This window comes from Geotrypetes seraphini, chromosome 7 (assembly GCF_902459505.1).
Source record: "Geotrypetes seraphini chromosome 7, aGeoSer1.1, whole genome shotgun sequence".
NCBI classification, from domain to species: domain Eukaryota; kingdom Metazoa; phylum Chordata; class Amphibia; order Gymnophiona; family Dermophiidae; genus Geotrypetes; species Geotrypetes seraphini.
Window position 1 is genome coordinate 56668993 of NC_047090.1, and position 14212 is coordinate 56683204.

Consider the following 14212-nt stretch of genomic DNA (forward strand, 5'->3'; position numbering starts at 1 on the left):
AGGCCAGCATGATTTCGGGAGATGTTGAGGCCCAAGACACTGAATACAGCATCGATGAGGGTCCGTGAGGGAAATCGCGCGCTGGCACTTGGAACACTCTTTAAAACTGGTTGCAGGCCAGGACATAGGCCGAAAAAGCGCCGCCGCAAGATCAAAGCGGCCACGAGGCATGCCCGGTCGAACGAACAGAAAATTTTTTTTTTTTTTTTTTGAAAGAATAAAACAGCGATTCTGAGTAAAAAGAACACAAAACCGCGGACAAAAGAAGGCACAAGTGAAACCACTTCACGCAGAGAATCTAAGACGGACTTCTCGGCTCCGCAGAAAAGTAAGAACTGAGGAGACGCGCCCTGCGCTGGGCGGGAAGGCACTCGCGCATGCGCGGTGCGGGCGACTCGAAACTTCGAGTTTCTTCAAGCAAGTCTACTTGTGAGGTGTCCGCATCGAGGCTCCGTCGGATGACGTTGCCCACTTGTGAGAATACCTGCCTGCTTGTCCTGGGATAATACGATGAAACCTTCTGCCCAATATGTGATGGCGGCCAAAAAACCAAACAAGATCCTAGGAATTATTTTAAAAGGGATGGTTAACAAGACTAAGGGCACCTTTTACTAAGCCGTGTTAGGACTTTAACGCGTGGAATATCGTGCGCTACATTGCTGAGCTAGACCTTAACGCCAGCATTAAGCTGGCATTAGTTCTAGAAGCGTAGCATGCGGTGTAGCTCACGGTAATTTCCTACGTGCGCTAAAAACGCTAGCTCACCTTATTAAAAGGAACCCTAAAGATATTATAATGCCTCTGTATCACTCCATGATGCGACCTCACCTGGAGTATTGCTTTCAATTCTGATCGCCTTATCTCAAGAAAGATATAGCGGCATTAGAAAAGGTTCAAAAAAGAGTGATCAAGATGATAAAGGGGATGGAACTCCTCTCATATGAGGAAAGACTAAAAAGGTTAGGGCTCTTCAGCCTTGAAAAGAGAAGGCTGAGGGGAGATATGATTGCAGTCTACAAAATCCTGAGTGGGGTAGAACTGGCATAAGTGGATCGATTTTTCACTCTGTCAGAAATTACAAAGACTAGGGGACTTTTAAAACCAATAGGAGGAAATATTTTTTTACTGAGAGAATAGTTAAGCTTTGGAAGGCATTGCCAGAGGTTGTGGTAAAAACGGATAGCATAGCTGGTTTTAAGAAAAGTTTGGACAAATTCCTGGAGGAAAAGTCCATAGTCTGTTATTAAGACATTGGGGAAGCCACTGCTTGCCCTGGATCGGTAGCATGGAATGTTGCTACTCTGGGTTTGTCCCAGGTGCTAGTGACCTGAATTGGCCACCATGAGAACGGGCTGCTGGGCTTGATGAACCATTGGTCTGACCATGTAAGGCTATTCTTATATTCTTACCAGGGGATTGAACCCATGATCTGTGGAAAATGGAAGAAGTGCCTTTAACCACTGAGCTATAGGAATGTTCATTTAGGCAAGGGTTCCTATTATTTTTTAGTAACATTCTGCCATCTAAGTGCATATTGATAATGTCACAATGATTTCAAGATTGTGCATTAGACATGTCTGCTTGCTCTGAACCACAGCCGTTGTGAGTAGGGATCCTCTTCTTATTTTTTTAGCCTTTTGGTTTAGTATTCTATATATATATATTTCATGTGCTTTGCTTGAGTAATTAATTATTAAACATTTTTTTCTATTATCAAAGAGAAGTCCTCTTTACCCCACAAAATAATAATAATAGATTTATTTATATCCCATCATACCTTTTCAGTTCAAGACAGTGTACAAGAGGAGCTGTAAGACAGCAAGGTGGCATTACATCAGTTAGATTTGGGAAGGAGTGGAAGATAGTTGAGTGATGGGGCAGTAAGTGGAAGGAGGTAGGACCGTGTAAGATGAGGTAAGTGATGAGCAGAATTGAAGGATCAGATATACTTGTCAAATAAATGGGTTTTTAGTATTTTTCTGAATGAGTGGTATGTTAGTGTGTTCAGGATTAGGTCGCTTAAGGTGCTGTTCTATATCCCTGCTTGAAAGGAGAGTGTCCTGTTAAGGAATCTTTTAAATTTGCATCCTTTGGGAGAAGGAAATGTAAACAGTAATGTTCTGCAAGAGAGATGGAGTTTGTACTTTAGGGTGAGGTGATGTAGGAGGTAGATGGGAGCAAAGCAGATGAGGGTCTTGAAGCGATATATATAGTCATGTGGAAAAATTAGGACACGCCATGAAATATTCAGTTCTTTCTTAAGAAATGTTCACATATCGATGTCAAATCTTTTTTTTTTATCTCTGGAAAAGAAAGTGATGTAATTGCATGTAAACAACAAAACTTTTCCTTGATTTACTCATGAAACAAAAGATATCCACAAAAACGTGTATTCCAACTGAGGAATAAATTAGGACACCCTAAAAGCTAGTGTTAGCCCCTTTGGCTGAAATAATTGCAGTGAGACACTTCTTGTAGCCATCTACCAGTCTCTGACATTGGTCTGAAGAAAGTTTGTCCCATTCCTCAATGCAGAATTCTTCCAGCTGGGAGATGTTTGAGGGGTTTCTTGCATGTACAGCCCGTTTCAAATCACCCCACAGCATCTCAGCTGTACAGAATCTGGCCCAAAAAGTCTGCAGTCCTTGCAGGTAAAAGGAAGTAACCCATATGTTTATGTTCAATGTGTTTATTGATTTTCAAAAAGGAAACAATACACTCAATCGTATAATACATGGTGTTCAACAAAATACATGAATTCGTATTTTCTTCCAAACTTCACCATATACTAAAACTCCCACTGTAACCCATATGTTTAAGACTTATGTTCCTTTCTACTGAGAAGAAGATTATCGAGGTAATTAACTAATCTTCCCTTTTTTAAAAATGTATTTTTTACAAACATGGCTTTTCCTGCTGGACATCCTGTACTTGCATGTGTATTTCTTTGTGTTCATATACAAAAGGCTGCTGAAAAGTTCTCGGCCTAGCCAAGAAGAGAATGATGTGGAGCCATGAAACTTACAAGTTATTCCACACTTTTCTTGACACTTTGTTTCATTTCCTATCATCAAGCATCAAGAAAAGTGTTAAATTACTTGTAAGTTTCATGGCTCCACATCATTCTCTTCGTGATTGGGCAGAGAACTTTTTCAGAGGCCCTTTGTATATATTTTACAAAGACTTGAGGAAATGTCCAAGTTAGGTGCCTAGTTGCAGCACACTGAGCGCTAATTCTATAACAGCACATGGGTGCCAAGATTCTGTTACAAAATACTAGGATAAATTAGCACCTATGCACCTACAATTAGATGCACCTACTTATGCTAAATCAATAGCAGGCATAAATGTGCGTGGCTAAATGTGGCAGTGCATAGCTTACAATATTCTGCAAATTACATGTGTAAATGGGAATCCTCACCTATGCTCGGTCCACATGGACTCTCCCTCCTGCATTTCTGTACTAACCCCAATTTATAAACAATTAATTGTTTAACACACAGCCAATTTATACACACAAATTAATTGTTTAACAAGCCCATGGATGCCAATAATTAGCAGTTAACACCTATCTGATACCAGTTGACACTAATTAGAAGTTATACACAGAACTTGATAGGCCATTCTGTAAAGTGGTGCATGTCACTTCTAGTGTGCGAATCTCAAAAAGGGGTACGGCCAGAGGAGTACAGGCAGATTATGGGTATTCCTAAAAGTTAGGCACACTGTTATAAAATACACTTGATCCACTTGCAACCTAGGCACAGGCATTTAGGCCTAAATGTTATGCCGCGAACAGCCGCTAAACAAGATTCTATATATAGCGGGAGCCTTATAGAGAATCGCGTTAAGCGCTGTGCTTCTCAGCACCAGTTATTTTTTTTTTTTTTTTTTTTTTTGGGGGGGGAGTTTGCGCCATATATAGAATTTGGCCTAAGTGAATTGTGCTCTTGTAATGTAATCTGAACTTGAACTGAATAGTTAAAGGCGGAATAGAAAACCTGATTAATATAACATAACACTAAATTATAAAATAGCACCGAGCCCTTACAGGCTTAAATGTACCCTTGCCTGCAGTGTTTTATAATTTAGTGTGCAGAACGTGCTTACATTTAGGCACTCAAACATTGGAGAACTGCTTGTAGATTAAAAACAGCAACTCTTATGTTACTGTTTTGAATTTACAAGCAGTTCTCCAATGTTTGATGCCTAGTGAGTTTCTCAACAAGTGTAACATTGAAAGATATAGGGCTCCTTTTACAAAGCTGCGTCAGCGGCTTTATCGCATGCACATTTTTAGCGCGCGCTAGCTGAAAAACTATCACCTGCTCAAGAGGAGGCGTTAGCGGCTAGCGCGGCTGGCAAATTAGCGCGTGCTATTACGTGGCTTCATAAAAGGAGCTCATAGGTGCCTTGGTGAAATTGATTACATTTAGGCACTGACATTATAAAATGAAGGGGTCTGTTTAAAATACCTTTTTTAAAATCTGGAAGTCCCAGTTCCCAGCTAGTTTCCCCTAATATATCTAAGAAGATTAGATTAAGGGTGTAATTATACTTAGGGGTCCTTTTATCAAGGCACGGTAGGGGTTTAATGCGCGGAATACCGCACGTTAAACCGCCTGCCGTGCTAGTCGCTAATGCCTCCATTGACGAGGCGTTAGTTTTTTGGCTTGCCGCAGGGGTTAGCACGTGATATAATGTCCGATGCGCTAACCCCCATAGCGCGCCTTGATAAAAGGAGCCCTTACAGTAAGACAGTCTTGTAGCTAAGCAAATATGATAATTTTAAAAAAAAGTAAAATGTTTAAAAAAAAAAAATCTTTATTCATTTCATATCTTAAAATCAAGTACAGTAAATGATGTTTAACAATTGAACATTTAAAAACACTTGAATTCTTACATTTGATCATATCATCCTAAAATATTGTACCCCTATTTCTTTAATAATCAAATTTTCCCTCCCCCCACCCTCCCTCATATGTCATATATTATAATCAGGGAAGAATATTTTTAATCTTTGCAATAATCTATCAATGGCCTCCACACATCCTGAAATTTGCTATAATTTCCTTTTTGGACAGCTAATGTCCTTTCCATTTTATATATGTGGCATACAGAGTTCCACAGTAATTGAGTCTATTCCAGTTTTTCCAGTTGTACATGATCTGTTGAATGGCAACCCCTGTTAAAATGAGCAATAATTTATTATTATTATTAGAGGAAATTTGTTTCTTTGCCCTCATTTCCATGCCAAATAATACTGTGTCTTATGATAATGCCACATGATTTTCTAAAAGGCAATTAATTTGGTTCCAAATTGATTTCCAAAATTCTAGTATATATGGACAAAGAATAACAAGTGATCTAAAGTCCCTGCTTCAATATGCATCTATCAGATTTAGATTTATCCAATTTTTTTAAATGAACAGGGGTCCAGAAAGCTCTATGTAGTAAGAAAAACCACGTTTGCTTCATAGACGCTGACATTATACATCTCATCCTCCAAGACCAAATACACAACCATTGAGATGCCGTAATTTCGTGCTTAATCTCAATGCTCCAAATGTCTCAGACCAGTCCTTGGTTTTTTATTCAACAATCCAGATATTAATTTGTACCACTATGTGGCCTGGTGTCCCAGAAAGTCCGCTTGGAAGCATAGGAATTCTAAACTATATTGATTATTAAGATTTTTCCATTCAGGGAACCCTGCCTGAATGGCTTGCTTCAGTTGCAGCCATTTATAACTTTGTGATTTATTCAAGCCAAATTTTTGTTGCAACTGTGAAAAATCAAGCAGTTTACCATTGGACATTACATCTTCAAGAGTACGTATTCCTTCTATTATCCATTGCTTCCAGACAATCTTAAATCCGCCGATACGAATATATTACAGAAGGTTACAGAATTATGTGAGCAATGGAATCCCTTGCATATTTCCTGGTGGGGAGAGTCCAAACAGTTAAAATGATGATTTCATCTGTGGTTTGTTACCAAATGGGAATGATACCAGTGTTTTTTCAGGGGTCTTTTTATAAAAAATTAAACAGTATTCTCACAAAATTTATTTGGCAAGGTAAAATAGCTAGAATTGCCTTAGTGACTTTACAAAAATTAATTACAGAGGGCGGGGTAAATTTTCCAAATTTCTATAGGTATCATCAATCCTATATTATGCGCCAAGGTATGTATTGGGTCCTCCCAGAACTCATGGAAAAATTCCCAGACTGGCTAAGGCTGGAATTGCAACTCATGTTTTCCTTTGAGGCTGTGTCATATACTTAGTGTTAAAATGCCTAGGCTATACAAAGAAAATAAAATACTACTTGACACCTGGAAAACTTTAAAATATATACAGATAATTTAACTTCTAATCCAATACATAAATCTACAAATCAAACTATATGGCTTAACTCCAAGATTTGAAGTAAAATGTTTTTGTCATAGCAATTTCTCTTCTCTTAGAACAGTGTCATACATGGGACAGCCAGATTGACTAAGCTGTACTCAGTTGTAATACTTAGCTTTTGTGAGCACTTCTTCAAGATGTATGTAGCAATTCAATTTTTACGTTCAAACAATTTTATTGATGATAAGACAATCATAAACAAATCAAACATAGCAAAGTCGAGTAAGAGACAATGGAACAACTTTTACAGCAGAGAGAACAGTCATCATCAGGTTTTATAAACATAATGCAAAATCACCTAACCAACTATTCCCCACTAACAGACCTAGGTCCAGGAGCAAAAGCAACTCTTATGGGCCCCTGGACTCTTATGGGCCCTGGAGCAGGCCATCTATCATCCTTCAGCCCCACTCCGACCGAGAAACTGTTATATCAGAGGCATAATGTACAAAAAGAACGCCCCCATCCCCCTCCCCAGCAATTCAATTTTTAATTTTGATTTAATTCAAATGTATACAGATTAAAGCATCATTGCTTTGTTCAGGAGTTAGAATGTAAGCTTGCAGTCAGATGGTCATCTTTTACTACAAGAGAGAACAGTGAGATCAAGTAAATTTTAATGTCAATTTTCCTCAAGTACAAAAAGTAGTCATAAAATAATTAAAAACCCTAGAAAATGACCATTCTTACTCCTTCTCCTTTCTCCTATTGCATCATTTAGGAAGTAACCACCTCTGTTTGTCAGAGAGCTTGATGACAGAAAGAGGAAGGGAGGGAGGAGGTACTAAGTGTCCACCAGCCACTCTCTGATCTCTTGGGTAATTACATTTAAGGAAACTGGACAGAAGTACCTGTTTTAGAAAACCATGAAGTCAACTTTCTAACTGTAGAGAGGCTGTCATTTTATTTGCTTAAAGAATTTAATTTTGTTTTAAGTGTGAATGCTACTCCTTTTAGTGGCTATAGTATTAGCTGATGTAGGTGCCATAGTTGTTTGGTTTTCAAACTGTGCTATTAAATGTCATAATAACAATGTGTTTTCTTGATTGTTTTTTCTTCATTTTTTTATATTTGTTGGCAACAGATCGTCCTGGCCTTGTAAATGTAGCAAATGTTGAAAGGATACAGGAAGTCATTGTGCATGTTTTAAAACTTCACCTGCAAAGTAACCATCCTGATGACAGCTTCCTCTTCCCCAAGCTGCTCCAGAAAATGGCTGACCTTCGGCAGCTTGTCACCGAGCATGCGCTTCTTGTCCAGGAGATCAAAAAAACTGAAACTGATGCATCCTTGCATCCTTTACTACAGGAAATCTATAAGGACATGTACTAGATGGAGAAAGGGGTATATTTTTTAAATTCCATATAGCCCACAGCAAACTTTGATAATTAGATGGGAGCAAAATTATTTTGCAAACAAATTTTCTGTCTACTAATCTAGATGACTAAGAAAAATGGGTAAGGCATCATTAATCGGTGGATTGTCAAGTTTCTTGTCTTCATGAAGCAGTAAGTTGCAAGACTTGTTATGGGCTCAAGAATTGAAAGCAAGGAAGTCTTTTGATAATTTTAGTTATAAAATTAATAATGTATGAGGATTGGTGAACTTTGTTTTACAATGAAATGCTTATCAAGATAGATTTTGCTGATAATTTTGATCGGTTACAGTATATTTATAATGTCTATTTTGCTAGGTACTTAACCATTCACGTGATGCACTGGTGATCAAGACACTTTCAAGGATTTGCAGTCTTTAGGCTGGAGGCTTTTTCACTCATTCTTGCTGGAAATGAACTAGCACTTTCTTGAAGTTTTTATAATTTTGTGTGATGCTATTGGTTTCTGCACCTTCAGTTATTAGTCCATGGAGGCTTTGACCAGTGTTGCCCAGATTAAGAAAAGTTGATGGGGCCCACCATAAAATCAAATTATCTAACACTAATTTTTTTTTCCGTTTCTCGATTTTATATGGTAAAAGGTGTAGGATTCAAAGTTTTTTTTAGCTGTAGTTTTAGATAGCAATGGTTGTGGCTTAGTCCTTGGAACCCAACTGGCATTGGTGGTTTTCAGGATATACACAATTTGAATACACAGAAAAGGTATACATGCAGTGCCTCTAGTGAACACAAATCTAACTCATGCATATTTATTGTGAATATCTTTAAAACCAGAATGGCCCAATGTGTTTTGAGGACTGGATTGAGACCCATCACTGTAGACATGAATTCAGGAGTTCAGGCTTCAAGTTCTGCAGACAGGCTAGGTTTTCAGTATATTTCTAATAAATATGCATCAGATAGATTTTCAGACATGCATACTTATTAGGGATAACATGAAACCTGTCCTGTTTGCAGCACTCAAAGCCTGAACTCTTGCATCCCTGTTACAGAGGATTCCAGAACTAAGCCTTACAATTCAGAACTAATTGACACAGTGGAGCTCAGCTGATGTTTGTTTTTCAATCATGAATTACAATTAAATTTTCAGTAATCCACAGGCTACAAACCCTGCTGTAAGGGTATACAGGGGTATTTAATGAACAAATGGAGGAAGTAATGTGGTATATAATGATTAAAGCTTGAGGAGCCCAACTCTGCCTCTAACTTGAATCATATTTGGTAAATTATTTTTGCCCTGATAATGATGATAAATCAGTTACAGATTATGAAACAATGATTATGAAAAATTTTCCCTAGTATTTCTAACTTAGGAAAGTCACACTTAAAGTACCTTTTCAGAAGCATTGTCAGAGGCAAAAAAATAGTACATTACCAATGGAAACAGGCTTTTATAAAATTTCCTACACAATGTGCAGGTAATATATGTGGGTATAGCCTGTGTATGCATCAGTTTTATTCAGACTTCAGAGGAGGTGTTCACAGGAGTGGAACTGAGGAAGAGTTTGTATTGACATGTATGGTCAAACTTTTGAAAGTTTGACAATATGCATATAGATTAGTGGTCTCAAACCCGCGGCCCAGGGGCCACATGCAGCCCACCAGGTACTATTTTGCGGCCCATGGTCTGTACTAATGCTGCCCGCTCTTTGCAGCATCCTCCAGCTTCCCTCCTGGCCTCCCACTATTACCTTCAGATAATTACTGCAGCCTGCAGAGAGGATTGCTGGTGCTGTAGCGATCCTTGCAGGCTGCCGTCATTCTCAGCAACATGTTTCCTCTGCCGCGATCCTGCCCCTGAAGTCAGAGGAGGGGCAGGACAGCGGCAGAGTGAATGTGCTGCAGAGGCCGATGGCAGCCTGCAAGGAACGCTACAGCAATGGTGATCCTCTCTGAAGGCTGTGGTAATTAGCTGAAACTAAGACCGAGAGGCCAGGGTGGAAGCTGGAGGATGCTGCAAAGAAGGGGGGAACATGCAGGCCTTCGGGGGGGGGAAGATTTATAAACTATAAAGAGTTTTACCTCATGCAAAATTGTCATTTCTTTAATAAGACATTAACTATTTTTTCTGCAGCCCTCCAAGTACCTACAAATCCAAAATGTGACCCTTCAAAGGGTTTGAGTTTGAGATCACTGATGGAGATTATCCCAGTGAAACTATGCACTTTCCTTTATACCTGCTGGTTATGCAAGAACAGTTTTTCAAAAAGGAAGTGTATTTGTGTGCGTTCACTGAAAAAAATCAATTAAACCTGCATAGAGGAAACTCTGAATGTAAATTCAGACTTGCACTTTATCCCAAGATAAGCAGGCAGCATATTCTCAACACATGGGTGACGTCAACCACGGATCCCCGATGCAGACAGCTTCATAAGCAGACTTGCTTGAAGAACTTTTGGAAAGTTCACGACTGCCGCACTGCGCATGCGCGAGTGCCTTCCTGCCCAACGTAGGGCACACATCTCCTCAGCATCTCCTCAGTTCTAAGTTTTTTGTGGAGCTAAGAAGCCCTCGTTTCAAAGCTCTGCGCAAGAGTTAGTTCAAACTAATGCCTTCTCTTCACCGCGGCTCAGGTACTTATTTTCTTTTTACAGGGTCGTAGTGTAGCATTAAAAAAAAGTTTTCTTGTTTATTTTTTGTCGTGTCACAGCAGGGCCTACTTCACAGCCTCATCCTGTGGGCTTTGATTTTGCCATAGCCGTTTTTCAATCCATGTCCCGGCCAGTCACGGGGTTCAAGAAGTGTAGCCAGTGTCAACATGCGATTTCCATCACTGACCCACATAAATGGTGTATGCAGTGTTTAGGATCTGATCATTGTCCAGAATCGTGCGCTCACTGAGCTACACATCAAAATCGAGCCCTTAAACATTGTCGAGCTCAACTTGAGAAAATCTTCGGGGGTATGAATCGTTCCTCAGCTAAAGCCTCAACCCCGATTGCGCCCTCAACCTTGACTTCAACTCTGTTGAAGTCTTCTGTGGGGCTCAAATCTTCAACCTCGACCTCAACCTCATTAAAACCTTCCTTGATGGGGAAATCCTCATCCTCAGGAAAGTCTGCTAAATCATCTCCTGAAGGGTCGTTATCCTCAGTGTCTCCATCAGGTAAGATATCTAAGCCAACTCTTCTGGAGTCACAGCCCATGCCACCCTTAGAATCGGTGGTTCCAAGACTGTCCAAGAAAAGGGTCTCAAAATCAAGGCAACACTCTTCTTCCAGGTCGTCTTCCTCGGAATCCATAGCCATACCAACTGTACCAGCTTCAGTGGTCACGGTGCCGGCTTTACAGAATATGTTGGAAACTATTCTGCATCAGGAGTTTGGTAATATGCTTGCCAAATTGACTCCTGCCTCCACTCTGAGCACTCAGCAGTAATACAAGGAGTCAAGTCCGTGAGTCCAACCTACAGACTCTATCCAAGGAGTTGAGTCCTTAAGAGTACTTCGAGGTCAGTCTGAACACTATTTACAAGGAGCTGAGTCCTTGCAAGTGTCTCAACCTCGATCTTCAACTTCCAGCCCTACCTCTCAACATAAGGCTTTGCCCTCTTCGAGGCACAGGCGAGGACTCCTTAATATTCCACATCGAGGCTGGATTCAACATCACTGCCTCATTCTTCGAGGCACAGTTCATCTCATCATCTGTCGAGGCATTCACCGAGACCCAGGTCGTCTTCTCGAGACAGACCTCGTTTATCGAGGCATCGAGACTCTTCGAGACAACTAACTCCCTTATTGAGGAAAACTCCTGTGGAACCTCACATTCGATATTCACAGTATTCTCGCCAGTCGAGTTCTTCTCCGGCAAGGTTTTCTTCACCATCTGTTACTTCAAAATGAAAACATTCTGAAGGAGTCTGGGACTGGTTTTTCTGAGTCTTGAACTAAGTTTTCTCTTTAATAAAAATGCTGAATTATGTTTAATTGCAGACATGACTTATCTCATGTTCTACCCTGCCTACACTGGGTGTTGTAGTTTGGGTGTTAGCTTCTTACTGTGTATGCTGAGATAACCATATTGTATTTTGCCCTCCTGGGCATGTAACAGAAAGACTGCAGGGCTTAGATAAGTGACCTTTCAGTTCCTACTCATTCCAGGAGTGGACATTCCTCTTCATTTTTACCTATGGATTCATACCTTCGGTACCAATATTCCAGAGAGGCTTCGAGGGACTCTTGTTCACCTTCACCTCAACATGGACATCTGATCCGTTGTCTTTTACTAAGGGCTCCTTTTACTAAGCTGCGATAGCAGTTTTAGCATGCACTTAGTGTGCGCAGAATTGCCACATGCGCTAGATGCTAATGCCAGCATTGAGCTGGCGTTAGTTCTAGCCACATAGCACGGGTTTAGCGTGCGCTAAAACGCTATCACAGCTTAGTAAAAGGAGCCCTAAGTTTCTAGGTCAAATGAGTAAACATCTCAACATTACCTTGGAGTCTGACTCAAAGTACTCTAAAGAATATTTGGAAGAACTGGGTATGCCTAATCTTCCTAGGGATTCTCTCAAATTACCCATGAATGCCATTCTCTCTCAGACTTTCAAAAGAAATCTGGATACACCGTATTCTGTTCCTGCAGTGCCAGCAAAGCTAGAATCCTGTTATAAGATGCTTCCTTCTAAGGGATTTGAGAAGTCTCAACTATCCCATCAATCTCTTTTTGTGGAGTCTTCTCTAATCCTGCAAAAGTTTATGACACAGTTCCACCTGGCCTAGAGGAAAGGACCATGTACAAGTTTGGCCCTTGGCTGTATCAAAATTCTATGATGACAAATAGAATTTTGAACTATAATTTTGTCTTCATGTCCTATCTGAAGCACTGGGTCAATGCTATGCCTACATTCTTTAAGTATCTACCTAAACATTGGCTTCTAGATTTTCAGCACATGGATCATACTTTAGGTCAACTGTGCATTCATATGGTTCAGGCTGCATATGATGCGTTTGAAATGTCCTCCAGGGTGACGGCATTTTCAATGGCCATGCATCATCTAGCCTGGCTCCACACTGTAGATATGGACCCAAATCTGCAGGATCGTCTGGCCAACATCCCATGTCAGGGGAATGAGTTATTTGACGACTCCATTGAGGCAGCTACAAAACGCTTGTCAGAGCATGAGAAATCGTTTGCCTCTATAATTCAGCTGAAGCCTTCCACTATTAAAAGTTATAGGCCTCCTCCGTTCTATCAGAGGCGTTATCCTTCGAAGTCAGCACCTTATTCCAGGCCACCGCCTAAGAAACAACAGCAACAAAAACAAAGGCAGCATAAACCTCAGACTCCTGCTATACCAAAGTCCACTCAGCCTTTTTGACCATCTAACTAATTATATCTGACCTCTGGGTCCTCACAATAATCAGGAAAGGTTACTCTCTTCACTTCCTTCAGGTTCCACCAGATCTTCCCCAAGAGAGTATCCTTCCAATCAGTCACAGACCTCCCTTCTTCAGGAAGCCCAAGCTCTGCTTCATCTCCCTGCCATTGAGGAAGTTCCTCTAGAACAGTAGAGCACAGGGTTTTACTCCCGTTACTTCCTTGTCCCAAAGAAGAAGGAGAATCCACGACCTATCTTGGACCTCAGAGCTCTCAACAAATTTCTTGTCAAAGAAAAATTTTGGATACAGTCTCTAGCATCCTTGTATCCCCTTCTGGATCACAACGATTGGTTATGCTCTCTGGATCTCAAAGAGGCTTACATTCACATTCCCATTCATCCAGCCTCTACAAGTTCCTTAGATTTCAGGTGGGAAATCATCATTTTCAATACAGAGTGCTACCTTTCGGCCTGGCATCATCTCCCAGAGTTTTAACCAAGTGCCTTGTGGTAGTAGCAGCAGCTCTGTGCAGTTATGGTCTTCAGGTTTTCCCGTACCTGGATAACTGGCTCATTAAAGACTCTACATCTCAGGGGGTTATTGTAGCGACCCAATGGACTATTTGGTTCCTCCAAAGTTTGGGGTTCGAAATAAACTTTCCAAAATCCCAGCTACAACCCTCTCAAAACCTACAGTTCATTGGAGCTGTACTGGACACTGTGCAACTCAGAGCATTCCTTCCTCAACAACGCCAGGATACTCTCATACAACTTTGTCACAAAGTATTACCCCTCACCTCTCTTTCAGCGAGACACATGATGGTTCTTTTGGGTCACATGGCCTCTAGAGTTCATGTGACTCCCTTTGCCGGACTTCACCTCAGAATTCCTCAGTGGACCCTGGCTTCTCAATGGGTGCAGGCTTCCGATCCACTTTTCCAATTTCTCCAGAGGTTTACTGTTTCAAACGCTCCCTCATCAGAAGGTCCTCACGACAGATTCTTCGACTTATGCTTGGGAGGCTCATCTCGATGGTCTCCGTATTCAAGGGCATTGGTCCAGCGCAGATAGTCGGAGCCACATA

The 14212-nt window shown here is 40.7% G+C and overlaps 1 protein-coding gene across 1 annotated transcript in view; it reads left to right on the top strand.

Moving 5' to 3' along the window:
- PPARA (peroxisome proliferator activated receptor alpha) overlaps nt 1-8353 on the top strand; it is a 175359-nt gene extending 167006 nt beyond the window's left edge. The window contains exon 8 of the mRNA XM_033953295.1: nt 7497-8353. Within this exon, the coding sequence (XP_033809186.1) occupies nt 7497-7744 (248 nt within the window). The 3' untranslated portion in view covers nt 7745-8353. The remainder of the gene's footprint in view (nt 1-7496) is intronic.
- Nucleotides 8354-14212: the final 5859 nt, after the last annotated feature.